This window comes from Gossypium hirsutum, chromosome D04, assembly GCF_007990345.1.
Source record: "Gossypium hirsutum isolate 1008001.06 chromosome D04, Gossypium_hirsutum_v2.1, whole genome shotgun sequence".
In the NCBI taxonomy this organism is placed as follows: domain Eukaryota; kingdom Viridiplantae; phylum Streptophyta; class Magnoliopsida; order Malvales; family Malvaceae; genus Gossypium; species Gossypium hirsutum.
In genome coordinates this window covers 38,083,001-38,099,836 of record NC_053440.1, presented here as the reverse complement: position 1 = coordinate 38,099,836, position 16,836 = coordinate 38,083,001, and the positions used below count along the sequence as shown (strand labels likewise).

The 16,836-nt window shown below is 35.0% G+C and overlaps 1 protein-coding gene and 1 long non-coding RNA gene across 2 annotated transcripts; one reads left to right on the top strand and one right to left on the bottom strand.

The window, feature by feature from the left end:
* The first annotated feature begins 272 nt into the window (after positions 1 to 272).
* LOC121216179 (uncharacterized) lies at positions 273 to 6,575 on the top strand. Its single transcript, XM_041091523.1, has 7 exons — positions 273 to 1,046; positions 2,382 to 2,483; positions 2,902 to 3,159; positions 3,507 to 3,620; positions 3,790 to 4,140; positions 4,322 to 6,220; positions 6,305 to 6,575. The coding sequence occupies exons 1-7, from the start codon at positions 657 to 659 to the stop codon at positions 6,317 to 6,319; spliced, it is 3,129 nt and encodes a 1,042-aa protein (XP_040947457.1). The 5' UTR covers positions 273 to 656; the 3' UTR covers positions 6,320 to 6,575.
* Positions 6,576 to 8,589: 2,014 nt separating this feature from the next.
* LOC121216178 (uncharacterized) lies at positions 8,590 to 9,631 on the bottom strand. The gene is made up of 2 exons (XR_005912253.1): positions 9,234 to 9,631; positions 8,590 to 8,966 (listed from the first exon to the last, which is right to left on the bottom strand). It is a non-coding gene; the product is annotated as an uncharacterized lncRNA (long non-coding RNA).
* Positions 9,632 to 16,836: the final 7,205 nt, after the last annotated feature.

Sequence of the window (16,836 nt, the reverse complement as noted above, 5' to 3'; positions counted from 1 at the left end):
TTTTTAATAATTTTCTGACCAAGTATTAATATGTCATACAAACTCAATAAAAAGCTTAATAATTAGTAAATATAGATATTATTGTGAGATCTATTTACAAATAATTGTTGGGTTTTTTGGATTATCATTCACACGGCCCAAAGAAGGCCATAAAATAAAGTCCTTACCCTTTTTTTTAAAAAAAGAATTCCGTTTCAAATTTTAAACCCTCCAACTCACCTTCTGGACTAACCTATATATTAACAATCAATCTCCATATTTACAATTAAACCCTTTAACCTTCTTCCTTTCTTAATCTCCACCCGGCCTCTCTCCCTCTTCTTTCAAATTCTTCTTTCCAAAAATAATTTCTCTGCATTTTTCTTTTGATCGGAATTCTCTGCTCCTTTATCTTTAGAAGATAGAATTATAATTGGAAATGGAATTAGAATTAGAAGTCTTCTTCTTCTTTTTTCTTTTTTGTTGTATATGATAATCCATAGGGTTTTATTTTGTGCCCTTATTGTATAAGGTTTTGGAGTTTTTTAGAGATTCGATTTAGGCTATTGTAATATTGTAATTTTCCCCCTTTTTGATAATTTGATTTGCTAATTTGACTGTACATGAAAATAAGAGTGATTATCGATTTAGGAATTTAGGGTTTTCGATTTGCTTATATGGAGAATCCGCGTAGATCATTTGATAGATCAAGAGAACCTGGTTTGAAAAAACCACGGTTAACTGAAGACCTCACTTCGAACCCTAATATCCGGCCTTTTTCTCAACGAGCGAACCCAGTTGTTACCGCCTCTGGTTTGAGATTCCGGTCCAATGATTCCGGCACCAATGATTTGATCCGTGGCGACGGTGGAGCTTACGAACCACAACCAGTGTCACATCAGCAGCAACACCAGCAGCAGCAAGAGTTAGTTAGCCAGTATAAGACGGCGTTAGCTGAGCTCACTTTTAACTCGAAACCAATTATTACTAACTTGACAATAATCGCTGGCGAGAATGTTCATGCCGCCAAGGCCATTGCTGCTACTGTCTGCGCTAATATTCTTGAGGTGAACTCAGTTTTAGCTGTGCCTTATTCGTTAAAGCTCTTCCTTTCTTCTTGAAATTGAATTGTACAGGAAAATAAATTGCAAGTTCTATACTGTGGGGAAAAAAAAGGAAAGATAATTTGGATTGTAAGTGTAAATTGGGATTAATGGATATTTTTTTTAGTTTTGCTGTCATCAATGTGCGTCTCGATATAGGTTTGTTAAAATGTTTCGCAGAGTTCTTTTGAGTTCAATTTTTATATTATCTTAACAGGTGATATGAGTACAATAATGTTGGTCAAGTTTTTTTTTTTTCCTTTTATTAACAAATGCAGGAATGGTATATCCTGATGTGACTTCGTAGTCTATGCAATTCCGGTCTAAGGCCATTTTGCCTGCAAATATCTTCCTTTATTGGATGTCTGTTCTATTTTTTCATGGAACTGATATGTTTCTAATCGCCCTGGAAATTGTAAACAGCTGGCCAATGAATTATAGAGATTGTAAACTTTACAGGCATATGTCGAAATGGAATATGAAGAGTCCATATGTTATGAAACGTATATCTAATGAAGTGTATTGGTTTGGAATCTCTTTAAGCTATTATTCCCTTTAGCTGGGTTTCTCACATCAATTTCCTTATATGGTCACATATTTGTTCATCTCCATTTCATTTTTCCTTCTGAAGCGAGTATAGTGCTTTCCTACTTGCCTGTCATCATCTTTTGTTAGCAATCTTTTGTTATTCTACTCAAATTACTTTTGTTGGCGATATGAGTAAATAGAACTAGAAATGCTAATGCCATTGTGAATGCTTAAGTTGAGCACCCTGTTGTTACCCGCACTCTTTGATTTTCAGTTGGCAAATGATAAAAATCTGCTTTCGAAGTCTACAAAGTATATAATGGTGCCTCAGATTGCTTGGATCTGAAAGAATGCTTTTTCTGTGATGGAGCCATTTATTAAGGCTGGAAGCTGGTAGAAAGTCATGAAAAACAGGGGATAAATTGAAATCATAACTAGATAAGGTGGGGTCAGATTTTAGGTCAATGAAATTAAATGCCTAAGTTGATGAGGTAAAAGGCGGTCAACTTTGATAGCAGGAATGGATTCAAAAACTTTATTTAATGCTGAAAATCCTCATTAGTGAAAGTTTTTACTTTTTTCTTTCATTATGAGGAGAATAAAGGTTTGGTTCATCCTATTTTTCTGTTTGCAATCCTCATTCCTCCCTCAACTGTCTTTCTTTTCATTACAGCATTGATGATAGTATGGATGTGATTAGTATTTGGCAAAGAATTAGTCCAATGAAGGTTGCTTTTGTGGTTTGAGAGCTGATAAAAAATGACTTTGCAGGTTCCCAGTGACCAAAAGCTGCCATCACTCTATCTTTTAGATAGTATTGTAAAGAATATTGGGAGAGACTACATTAAATGTTTTGCTGCCAGGTTATCAGAGGTTAGGATTTCATTCTTTTTCCTTTGGCTCCATTGTTGCTCTAGGGGCATTTGAGAAAATGTCTTGTAATGTGCTTATGTTTGTTGTCTGAGAAATTGCAGAAGACTATATTATGAAAAAGATTATATCCTTCAACGAATATCCTTTTTTACTTTGTGCTCAGAGTCTCAAACTTTTCCAAATGCTGAAAACTTCTTTTTGTGTAACTTCTGTGTTCATCTAGAAAGTGTTTGAAGAGTATGCTATGGAAAGGATTATATCCTTTAGCAAAGATATTCACTTTTACTTTGTGCTCAGAGTCTCAAACTCTTCCAAATGCTGAAACCTTCTTTTTCTGTTACTTGTGTGTTTATCTAGAATGCATTTGATACTCATGCTGCAAGCGTAATGGTGTTTTACATTTTGATTGCTGGTTTAGGTGTTTTGCAAAGCATATAGACAAGTTGATCCTCCCTTACATCAGAGTATGCGACATCTTTTTGGAACTTGGAAAGGGGTATTCCCTCTTCAGACTCTCCAGGTGATCGAAAAGGAACTTGGCTTCACTCCTTTGGTAAATGGTTCGTCTTCAGGAAACACAACATCTAGAACGGATACACTATCACAGCGTCCACCACAAAGCATTCATGTAAACCCAAAGTATCTAGAGAAGCAGCGTCTTCAACAATCAAGCAGGGTAAATTCCATAATCCTCCTTTTTTTTTGGCATGATATTGATTTGATTTTATTCGGTATATTTCTGAAGCAGTTATGGAGGTTGGAGGTTTGATCATGTTTCTAAAATGCAAGCATTTTTAATTTTTTTTCTCAACCTATTCTTTTTCTTCAACTTGCATCTTTAAAGATTCATATCTAAAATTTAAAGCGTCCCTCTATATCTTTTCTTTCTAGTCCTTCATGGGATCATCTGTATCAATGTGCCGCCCTTGCCCCGTTTTTTCTTCTCATAGCCATCGATTTCATTTCATCTTTAATGTATGTACTATAAGGGGTTTTCTTTTGATTTTGTTTTATGTGATGAAGGCAAAAGTTATGGTCAATGATATGGCTGGGACTTTGGGCAACTCAAAGGAGTCTGAGAGGCCGGATAGAGCACACAGCATAGCTGAACTGTCATATGGATCTGTTAAAATGAATGTAGGTGAAGTGTTTTAAAGTATGTTATAATCTATTTATTCTCTTATCCCTTTCTGCCCATATCTTAAAATTATCAGCACATTCAGTGTTCTCATATAGACATGTACAATGAGCCTGTTTGTGAGAAATTGCTGTTGGTGATTATGACTATGGTTCTGATGTTTTACAGACTCCTGGCATAGAAGTTAGAAGAACCAGGGGGAATATTACTGATCAGGGGCTTGATGCGCCTTGGTTTGGAGCTACAGGCAGTGTTACTGAGACTATTCCCAGCCAGAGGAATGGTTTCAACGTTAAGCATGGATCTCAAAATTACTCAGCATCCAAAACTGTGAATGCTGATCCTCGTTTACACCGAACACATAGTAGAAACAGCAGTGGGTTGTTGAGCAGCTGGAAAAACTCTGAGGAGGAGGAGTTTATGTGGGAGATGCACTCTAGGTTGTCTGAACATGATGCAGCCAACTTCTCTGATAACACGAGGAAAGATTGTTGGACTCCTGATGTTTCAGAAAAAATGGTAAGCTTGCATGAACAGTAATGTAATATAAGCATTACTTTAAACCTTTGTTACATGGAAGAGAAACATTATGGTTGTTTGATTATTTCCCTTTTTTCTTTTCTAGTTTTTTTTTCATTTCTTTCCTCTAGGATTTTTTCCCCTAATGTATTTATAACCAGGTTTACATTTTCAATGCCAGGATTTTGAAAGTCAGCTCCAAAGACCTCAAAGCATTCATGATGCGGGGTCTAGGTTTGATAGAGAGACTTCCGCTGATGCGTTATCCACTGAGCAGAAGGACAAACCTTCTTTTGGGCATCAGATTTCTACCGCATGGACAGATGGTTTGCCTGCTACTAGTTCAAGCCGTTCTGAGAGCTATTCTGCTAGTCTTGGTGGGTTGCCTACTGGTGCAAGTTCTTCCCTGGCCAGGATAGGAATGCGACCTCAAACGGGTTCATCCCATTTGGGAACCCCAGGCTTTGTGTTTTTGGCGAATGTGGCATCAGGATCCACAGGTACTTCTGGAAAGCAGTGTTTAAAGTCCGTAGGAACTGCATTACCTCCTGAACAGTCTCCTATGCGCCAGCATTCACCTTCACCTTCATTTCCTGCATGCCATACCCATCAACAGCTACAGAAATTGGCTGATCCAGATTATCAGCAAGCTCTTTCCCTGCCTCGGGCTGATCCAAAACCATCTCATTTTTCAGGAAAGTTGAGTGTTGGGTCTCATAGAGACTCTCCTCAGACTTCTGCTCCGATTTCTTTGCTTCCTAGCCGTCATCATCACCTTTCACAGCCACCCCTACCAGACTCCATGCAGGCTGAAACTTCTGGTCAGACTCAGAAGCCTCTTCCGTCTCAGATCTCCAAAGTAGAAGCAGCCTCAGCACTTGGAAGTGCATTGGAGTGTTCTAATCCACTTGCTATTGAAACTTCAGAACTATCAAGTACTAGTAGTCTATTAGCTGCTGTAATGAAGAGTGGAATCCTCTCCAGCACTTCATTTACTGGCAACCTTTCAACTAAGATTTCTCAAGTTGTTGGGCAAATTTCACAGCCTCCTCTCCCAAATTGTCCTCCAGCTGTTTTAACAACCTCAGGCTTGATTGATGCTGCAATTTCATCAGATGCAACCCATGATGCAATAACAGCTACTCCGAATAGTTCCCAGAAAAAAGTAGAACAGTTGCCACTGCCTCCTGGACCACCACTTTCATCTCTTGTTAGTAATGCCCCATCGCAAACTTCTGATGCCGAAAGCAAGGATACAAATCCAATATCTAACCTTCTGAGCTCATTAGTTGCAAAAGGTTTGATATCTGTATCAAAGAAGGATGCTGCATCTCTACCATCTCTTCAGATGCCCAACCAAATACAGAAGAGCCCGGAAATTGAGAGGCCAAGTGAATCAATGAACAAGAGTTCGGACATTCAGAGTTTGTCTGATGCTCCTCGATCCTCCACAATGAATGAGGTATCCTATGATGAACCTGCTCCAAAATGTTCAGTTCCCCCACATCAGTCCACCTCAACAGAAGTAGAAAGCTTGATAGGATTAGAACTCAGGCCAGAGGTAATCAGAGAATTTCATTCATCTGTGATCAGTGGATTGTTGGATGACCTTCCACATTGTTGCAGCTTATGTGGTCTTCGACTTAAGCTTCAGGGACGGCTTGATAGACACTTAGAGTGGCATGAAATGACAAAGACTGAATCAAGAGGTTCTGGTAGGGCATTGAGGGGCTGGTACATGAGGTCAGATGATTGGCTTGCTGGAAAGCCTGGGCAATTGGTATTTGATTGCACTGGTTCTCTGAACAAGTTGGAAAAGAAAACAGAAAAGGCTGAGCGTATGGTGCCTGCAGATGAAAATCAGTGTGCGTGCTTGTTATGTGGCGAGCTATTTGAAGATTATTTTAGCCTGGACAGGGGTGAATGGATGTTTAAGGGAGCAGCATTCTTGACTATCCCATCAAAGGATGGTGGGGTGGGAACTACTGATGGGAGTGCAGCCAATGGCCCCATTGTGCATGCAAATTGCATGTCAGAAAGTTCAGTTCAGGACTTGGGACTGTCTGGTGGTATTAAAGTGGTAAAGTACTTTGATTCGAATTTTTATTCAGGTTCATTGTCCCAATGTTTTGTCACCTGATCATCGCTCTTGACTTCTTGTTAGGAAATGGAAGAATAACGCTGTAAGGTGAATGAATGGAGCTATGAGTTGCAGTGTCATTAGTAGAGCCCTGACTAAAGAATCCAGGTTTACTTTTTCCTTAGCTTAAATGTCTAACAAACGGCCCTTGTATGCTAATTTTTGTGGTGCTGAGAGTGTCTACTAGTGTTGTTGCTTTTATGGTTCCCATTTTTGTTTTCCTTCCTTTCAAAGGTTAAAGTCTGATAGATAAGTACATATAAATACCACATAATTTTTGCCTTTCCGTGTTTAATATGTTGCGTTTTCTGGAGCGGATTTTAAGTTCATAAAGCTATAACTTGGGTAAATGTAATAGGAATCTAATTCAACTAGTTCACAAAATGCAGTTGTTTGGTTCATATTTTCATCTATTCCTGCCAAAAATGTATTACCCGAAGTATCCCATCTTCTCAATCCAGTTTGAAGGCAACATTGATTTATCAAAAAAATATATATGCGTCTCATTAATTTCATTTTTACATCTTCACAACCAAAACATAAAAGAACAAACGAAAAATTATCATTAATTATCTTATATAATTTGAGATCTTTGCATTGATGAGGGAGCATTAAGTCTTCAGATTTGGTGGAGATGAAACGAATGGAAGGGTAGAAACATGGTTAGAATTCAGCCCTAATGTAATGGGTGATCTTCGTTTACCTTTTTGGGTTCTTCACAAAGTTCTCTTGTGGATCTATGGTTTTATGGATTGATTTAGAAAAAAATATTAAATAAATAATCAAAAAGGGGAGGTCAAAATCTTATAAATTCGAAATTGTCGCTTGACTGCGACGGACGAACAGATTCTGAAAAATTTATCCATCCGGGATGGAAATCACGCAAAAGGTGAAAGGTTGAAAAAAAGAGAGAAATGTAAAGCACCAACAATTTTTGTTTTAGAACTTGTAGATACAAACTATTGGTAGCCACAATAACAAGCCATACAAATCAAGTGCAATAGTAAAATAGGCTGAACATTCAAGATTACTATTATGACATGAACGTTATAGTTTTATCTACACACGCCTTCATGCAAGATATGGATAAAATGAACATCACCTATACCAAAAGAGTATATACATTAGCTTCAAAACTAACCTATACAACAGGGATTCATACCTTTTACTTGTATCTATCCATTATCAGAACAATATTAAAAGACAGAAGATTGTTTTCTTTTTTTTTTTTGAAAAATAAAAATCCATTTGTAACTAAAACATGAATGCAATTAAAGTTGAATGTAACTTAAGAGTGGAAAAATGTAACTGCAAATTGATAATGAATAAATGAATAAAACATATAATATAATTACATTTTATCCTCACAATAAAAGTGAAAATGTAAAGTCTCAAAAATTAATTCAAAATTAAAGTGCATTTATCAAATTAAACGCAAATACATCCAAATGTTTTTTACCAAAAAAAAAAAACTTAAATTGGAAAAGACAATTGTAAATTAAAATAATAACTTCCAAAGATTTCAATGAAGAGGAACGACGTAAAACAATCAATGCTTCATTAGAACCAATATTCAAAAATCTAAAATATAATATTATTTTTTGTAACTTATATATTTTTCTAGGAGATGGTAGTTATGATAATACCTCAATTAATTAACTAAAATACCTATAATGCCCTCATTGACTTCTAATGCCTTAGGAAACTAAAAAATATATTATATAGATAATAATTTAATTATATAATTAATAATAAGAGAGAGAAAGTTATATTAATTATACTTATAAATTATTTTTATAGTACATAATTAAATAAATATTTTTTATAGTACTTTATATTTATATATGTTTTAAAAATATCTTCATAATTAAAGTACTGTAATGCATAGTACTAAATTTTTTATTGAATATGATTAATTTAAGTTTGTCTAAAAATTTTATAAAAAAATATAAATAAAATATATTTATTTAACTCAATGTCAATAATCCAATTTATACTTATTCCTTATATATTCATTACTATCATTTTATTCAACCAAATAGTGTAATTTAATTACTTATATTTTTCATACAACCAATAAAACAATGTAATAGTTACTATTTTTTTATTTTATTCTTGCTCTATTCAATTATAATGAATCAAACCTATCGTCAAATTTTTTTATATTTAACTTTAAAATTGGCAATCAACAAAGAATATGTTTATACTTAAATATAATGAACTCAGTGAATCAGTGAAATATCCACAACCCAAACATTCCATCATGCATCCACAATAACCATATACATATATTATATTAGAGTCTTGTGTTTAGTAACGCGTAACATTTTAACATGCATTGTCTAAGAGTTCATTTACATAACATTTATAAGGATAGATTGCATAACAACCACATATATTTATTAGGGAATTCATCACACAACACCTATATATATATACTGTAATAGCCCTTTTGCCCGGGCTTTTAAAATAATAAAAACAAACAAAAATAACCCAAGCCCGCACAAAAACAGGACATGGCCCAATACAGCAAAACTACTAGCCTAGGCCCAATTACCCAAACCCCAAAACACCGAAACCCTAGATGCATTCGCCTCAGCGTCGCAACAGCCGCTACTCCGCCTCCAGCAGTTCCCAGGCGCCGCACGTCTCGAAATCGACCACCCCGCGCACCTCACGCACGAACCTACAGCAACAAACAGCCAACGACTACAGCAAAATAACGAAAAAGAAGGGATTTTCTATTTTCTATTTTTATTATTTTCATTGTTATTTTCGGCTATTTAAAAGCCGATTAAAATATGTAATGGGGGAGAGGACTGTAAATTGAAAAAAACAATGAAATAAAATCAAAAGAGGTGAATTTCGACTTAGATCTTTTATTTCTTTGTTTGCTTTATTTATTTTCCGATTTTTTGTATATTAAACAAAAAATAAAAAAAGGGAATATCACCTTCAAGGATATGCCGTTGAAACCCGAGCCTGCTTCGCCTGAATCGGGGCCGGAATGGCAGGGATTTGAATCGGCCGGTGGGCTAAGAACGGCGGCGCAAGGATGGGATAAAAGAACCCTAGCAGAGCCACACTGTTTTTTTTAAAAGGGAACAAATGATTTTATTTTTTTCCTTTTTTTTTTCAATTTTGTCTTATTTAAAGCAAGATGAAACGACGTCATTTTAGCCAGGTGCGAACCGCGCGGTGACCCGGCCAGGAGGGGAGGATCCGCGCGTTCTGGCCGAATGGTTAATTTGCGCATTTGGTCCCCTGATTTTTAAAAGCATGTTTAAATCAACTTTTTATTTCTTTTGATTTTGGGCATGGGTTTTATTTTTTTTTCAAATAAGTCCCTATTGAGGCGCAGTGTTTTAGAGGGGCGGATTATTTCCATTTTGGCCCCTCCTGTAATTCGCACGTTTCAAATCGGTCCTCTGTCTGATTTTAATTTCATTTTTTATCACTATTGTTGCATCATTTATTATATTATTTATATGTATTTTATAATATATATATTTTTTATAATTTTTTCTAACGTTTATAAAATGCATGCATACGTTCTGTACCTGCAATCATTTCTTAATATGTATATATACTAACACATTTTAGTTTCATTTTTTTAAAAATATACATACACGTGGTTTATTTGTTTATTTGTTTTTTTCATTTTTTAAAACATATATTTAAATGTATATATACACATTTTTAAATCCACACGTGTTTCCTATATTTTGTGATTCAGGAATACGCATTTTTTATATATATACATTTTTTTATACTTTTGAATCATTATATATAAATATTTTATTATTCTATATATATATTCCATTATTTATGTACTCATTATATATATATAAGTATTATAATATGCATATACATATTTGCATGTTTTACCAGTACATGTATACTTATACATTTTTTTTATTTTTGTAAATATATACATATACATTCTTATTTTGTAAATATATACTGGTACATACTTTTATGTTTATTTTATTTTCATGATTTTCAAATACATACATGCAGTTTTATTAGATTTTGATTAACGTATTCCATTTCATCTATTTATATGTATCTTTGTATATGTGTGTTAAATATATGCGTACACATATTTGCAAATTTACTTGTATATTGTACTTATATATATATTTGTAAATATTTATTCGTATTGGTCTTAAATTAAAGTTTTGTTTCACACTATACATTAACTTTAACATACCTTTCGGGAAACATGTTTTGGTTTTGCCAAAATCATCCTATTTTATAAATTCCAAAATATTTGGCATTCATGATTCTCGTGAAAGACCGTGTCCTAACTTACTGGATCGCGATTATTTTTCGATGAATTTAGAAAGCCAAGTATTTGTTTTGCAACAAATTCACAAATTTTAAATAAAAGCTTATTCTCGGGAATTCAGAATGTTGGGTCCTAACTTACTGGTCATGACATTTTCTTCTCGAAATAAGAATTTTCAAAAGCAAAGGCAATATTCGGGTATTTTGAAGATTTAAAAATATTGTGCCCTAACTTACTGGGTGTGGTGTTTTATTTCTTTGAAATGAGAATGTTTTATCATTTTAGATCCATTCACGGGTTAAAAATTTCTATTTAAAATCTTTTCAAATTTTCGACATCAAGACATAAAATAATCAAATTTGGTACCGATTTTTGGGCGTCACGAGGGTGCTAACCCTTCCTCGTGCGTAACTGACTCCCGAACCTGTTTTCTCAAATTTTGTAGACCAGAATTGTTTTTTTTGGTGAGCCGATCACACCTTAATAAAGGGTCGGTGGCGACTCCAGTTTTTATTTTTAAGTCAAAACTAAAATTTTTGTTTTCAAAAAACGGTTTCGACAGCTTGGCGACTCCGCTGGGGACCTAGAGAGTCGAGCCATAAACTGATTATATTTGTCTTTGTGTCGAAAATCAAAAGTGTTTTAAAAAAATTCATGAGTTCCCTTCGTATTCATTGAGTTTTGGTATGTTGGCAACTCTGCATTTGCATTTTGCATTTCACCCTTTAAGTGGGAGCGAGAAACTAGTCCTTCGTGAGGTTTTCACCTCCGTGCAGGGTAGTGGACCGCTTCCGGGATACATCCGTACCTATGTCTTCGTGAGATTTTCATCTCCGTGCAGCCATAGGGAAATGTGTCCCCCTGAACTGAACTCGATCCATATGAGCCTATAATGGGTGAGGATCGAGGAATCTGCTGGTTCGGGTACCTTTACTCTAAAAGCTAAACCTCATATAGTGAGCTTTAGGAACTTGACCTAGGTAGAACTATCCCAAAACCCTAGGGGATTCCTGTTTAGGTATTTCTTGCTATTTTATGTTTGTTTATATCTTTTTGGTGTGATGCTGACTTGGGTTTTATTTTTTTTGATTGCATGACATCATGATTGCATTACATTTTCATCATAAAAAGAGGTGTTGATTCACGTTCGGTTGTCAAGTAGAGAGGTTGTCATAAGGAAATGGGTTTCTTGATAAAGTGGAAAATAATACGGTTGCCCGAATATGTTCCGAGAAAACACAACAAGAGAAAGATGATAGTTTAATGGAGGACTACACAACCATTACTCTGTTGCCCAAGACTCAAGCTGACGAAGATTATTCGAGAGCCGCTGAACTCTTTTTTAAGGGAAGCCAACGAGTATCACGACAATAAAGGAGCAACGAGTCACGGCCCAGATCAAGTAAAAAGGAGATAGAAGAGACATCCCTTTTGAAGAGTTCGTGAGATTTATCTTAAGGCTTGAATGAAGAAGAGGATCGAATGACTCCGCCTATAAGGGCAAAATCGTATATATATCTGCTTTATGTAAAGAGATTTGTTTTCTAGTAAAGTTGTTCTAATAGAATTGAACCAAGAATCAACGTCTCTTTTCGCATTCATTTCATGCATTTGCATTTCATTGCATCATATGCATTAAAAACCTTTAATTGATCCTAATTAATTAAAATTATTGCTCAGTTAACCTGGAAACTAACCAACCAACCCAACACCGATACGGTACTCGGGCAAAGATGAAAGATATGGATCAGAGATTAGAAAAGCTCGAACAGTACCAGAAGGAGATGCAAGACCGGCTTCAGCTACAAATGCAGGAGCGGTTAGACAAGATGAAGCAAGAAATGTCTGAGAAGATGCGAGAATCTCAAGAGGATATAGTGGCAAAGTTAACCCGACTGATAACAAAGGGAAGTGACAAAGGAAAGGGCCCCATGGCAGATGTCAATGAGGGAAATGATGATGAACTTTTCTATCCTCCAGGTTTCACCCTTCCGCATGAGCGAACTCAAGCTGAATACCCGCGCAAATCTACTGTCACCATCACGCCTCAGCAATTTCGAGCTGGCATTTCGAATCGCCAAACTAAGTCGGGTTTTAATCCTGAGAATAATCCTATTAACTCTGCCATTCCTGACTTTGATGAGGTGGTTGAGAAGGAAAGAATGAAGGAAGAGTTACCGAAACAGTTGGAAGAAAGATGCAAGTGGCTCGAAGAGAAGTTCAAGGCAATGGAAGTTACTAAAAGTTATTGAGGCATCGACGCAAAAAAGCTGAGTTTAGTGCCAGATCTAGTACTCCCTCATAAATTTAAGATGCCTGAATTCGAAAAGTACAATGGGATGACTTGCCCAAAGGCTCATATCACCATGTTCTGCAGGCGAATGGCGGGATATGTTAACAACGACCAACTTTTGATACATTGTTTCCAGGACAGCCTTACGGGGGCAGCATCTAAATGGTACAATCAGTTGAGTCGTGCCACGATTGGCTCATGGAGGGACTTGGCACATTCGTTCATGAAACAATATAGTCATGTGACTGACATGGCTCCTGACAGAATTACCCTTCAAAACATGGAGAAGAAGCCGAGCGAAAGCTTTAGGCAGTACGCGCAGAGATGGAGGGAGGTTGCAGTCCAAGTTCAGCCACCACTCCTGGAAAAGGAAATGACCATGCTATTCATTAACACCCTGAAAGCACCTTTCATCATACATATGTTAGGAAGTGCCACAAAAAGCTTTCCTGACATAGTCATGAATGGTGAAATGATTGAGAGCGCTATAAGGAGCGGGAAAATTGAGACAGAGGAGAGTAACAAGAGGTCAGTCTCAAATAGAAGAGAAAATGAGGTGAACAACACAGGTTACTCTAAATTGGTTACCGTGAGTCAGCCAAGAAAGGTGGTTGGTAATCAACAGAATTCATCGAGGCAAGATTCCGTCATGAAGACTGAGAAGTTTCAGTTTACGCCAATCCCAGTACCGTATAAGGAACTGTATCAAAATTTGTTTGATGCACATGTTGTTTCCCCTTTTCATGTGAAGCCTCTACAACCTCCGTATCCCGAATGGTATAATGCGAACACACAATGTGAATACCATGCTGGGGTTACGGGACACTCGATTGAGAATTGCATTGCCTTCAAGAAGCAAGTTGAAAGACTTATCAACATGGGTATTGTCAAGTTTGGTGACTCGTCTAGCGTAGGAAATCCGCTACCCAATCATGATTGAGGATGGAGGGACTGCAATGTATGAAGAAGTGGTGAGAAATTTGCACATCGATGCCATATATGCAGACACAATTTAAAGGGTCCTTGTTAGATATTTGCCTTAGAGGTGTTCTAAATAATGAGACTGCGGAGGAAACCCCTGAAGTATTTAGAGTCTGTTAGAGTAATGTTCAGAACACACTTGTTGCTTTCAGCCTAGAAGCAATAAGGTTTTCTTTGTGAAATAGGCTCACGTCTGAACATTATTATTTTAATGAAATACATTATTGCAATCATCTTTGAGCAAATGTTCTTTCATTCTTTACGTTTTTTTCATTTTTTTTTGGATTTTTTTGCCAAACCATTCATTCATATTATTCATACATTCTTTTGTATATTCTCGGATACCTACTATGGGTCCGCAGATATCAATGTCATGAGTGACGCTGCTACAGACTCAAAATTTCCTTTTGAGTGAGACATGTGTTTAGAGGGATCTCATGACTTTGAAGATGACATAGATTGTAGCTTATCTCCAGACTTGAGGAGGGTGATAGAATAAGAGGATAGACAGATCCTACATCACGATGAATTATCAGAAATTGTGAGCTTGGTGAAGATTGGAATTGACATGATCACAAAGACGAGGCGGGACCTTATATATATATTGGATTGAGAAATTTATTTGAATTGTGAAAATGAGAAATTGTGAATTGAATGAAATGGAAATGAAGCTTTGAATTACATGAGTAAATATCGGGTCTCGTAGGCCCTATTTGTTATGAATATAATATTTCAAGGATATGTTGTAAAGAATTATAAAAGCACGTTAATAATTTAAAAGTTTTAATTCGGATGAAATTTTGTAACTCGGTTTAATACGTATGCAAATGTATGTCTTCTAGTAATGCCTCGTACCCTATTCCGGCGTCGAATACGGGTAAGGGGTGTTACAATGTGACATCGCCAGATTCGGTCATAACGTTTAGACCGAGTTTGTGGTGTTACAAAATACCCCGTTTTTTGCAGCACCACCCTCACTCTCTGGCCTATTTACACCCATAACATTTTTGTTTATTCAAATATTCGATTTAATCTGAAATTTTAAAATTAAAAACAAATTAATTGCTACATCAGTTCTCTATCTTCCACATTTTTTATCTTTTAGTCCCAAAATCAAGCTATTTCATTTTGTTTCCATCTTTAATAAATTATTTACACTTATATCTTCCCTTTCATTTGCATTTATAGCTTATATATTTAATGTCAATTATACACTTTATTTTAATGTTTTATATTTATTCACACTTGTATAATTTTTATTTATTCTTATTTTGTCTTTATTTATTTTCATGCCCATTTATATTTATGTTTTTTTTACACATTCCCCTTACATACATTTTAATATTATTTATTTATGTTACTTTGATTCTTTTATTGTATTATAAATAAGGTTTATTATTGTTATTATTATCATCATCATGTCAATGTCTTATTTATTTCATTTATTTAAGTTTTCTTTTCTATTATTTTCATTTTTGAAAGAGTTTTTAATTTTCCTTAACTTTAGCCAATTTAATTAATTTTCCTATTTTATTACTATTCGTTTTAAAAGATGGAATTTTAGGTTATTTTTCCATCCTATAATTGTTGACATGAAGTTAGTTAAATAGGTGTTACATTGTAATGAAACCATAAGGTTTTTACATTTTAATGAAATTCTTACATTTGGATTTAGGTTAGTCTTTAGGATCTTATCTACCATTTACCTTAGAAAAAATATAAATAATATGTAGGATTTTTTTAGGGTTTTAAACTAATTTTAAATCTCGTATAGGATTCCTCTTTAGAATCTTAAATTAATATGTAAATATTCTTTAGGGTTTTATCCAAGATTAAAACTAAAGGTGAATTGTAAATCATGAGTAGGTCTTTCTAAGTATTTTATTTTAGAAACTTTTTAAGAAAGCTAATAAATGTTATTTAAGACATATTATTTTAGGATTTTGATGAATTTAAACCTTAGATCAAGAATTTTAAAGTAAGATAAATCATAAACCCGGCATAGGATACTTTCGTAAGATCTTGATAGGTTCAACGTTATTAATTAAATCTTTTAAAAAATAATAATAAAATATCAAATAAGTTGTAGATGGATTTTAATATTTCTCTTAATTTATTGGTAATTTCTTTGTTTTTTTTAGAATTCTAAAATAGAATTAATTTTAGGAATTGAAGGTATTTTACTAGAATTATTTAGGCATCCTTTAGGATTCTCATTAAAAGTAAAAATCTCTAATTTAAGTTTCAAATTAGATAAATTTGGTGAACAAATATTAATCAAGCTACAAGTAAACCGGAGGAATTTCTTTAAAGTTTTTATTTAAGATTTCCATAAGATTTTAGCCTATATTAAGACATTAATATGCTTAAATAAAAAAACCTAACTCCTCAGACCCCGTAGGACTATCCACGGATAGGCGTTGTAGCGGTGTTATAACCTTCCCCACACATAATCATACTCTCAAACTCGAAATTTGGTGATGAGATCGAGTCTAGACTTTGAAGATTTTTTGTAGTATTAATTCTAGACTTTTAGACGATAGGTGGCTAACCAACCTAGCCTTAATTGGTTAGTGGCGACTCTACGTTAATTTAGGTCCTCTGTGTCTAGCTTTGCTTACTAGGCCCTCGTACTCTTATGTAGGAAACGTTATGACAAATTTCTATCAGTATTTAGAAACGTCGTAAGGAGCATTCGATATCTTTTTTGAAGGATGGTAAGTACACTTCATTTCAATGATTATATTTCGTAACTTTGTTGTACGAATATCCAACGTTAATCTTTTAGTTCACTTAATCATTTTTTTTTGGATCTTGCCAAATATTTGATAATCTTGCCAAAATCTTGATATCAACCGTTAATTCGTGTGTATTTTCCAAATCAAACTCGTGGTGAAAGGTGTGTGTCTTTTCCAAGTGAATCAGTGGTGATCGTGTGCAATTTTAGGGCCACACATGCGTGTGGACCACACGGCCATGTGCACCAGTAAA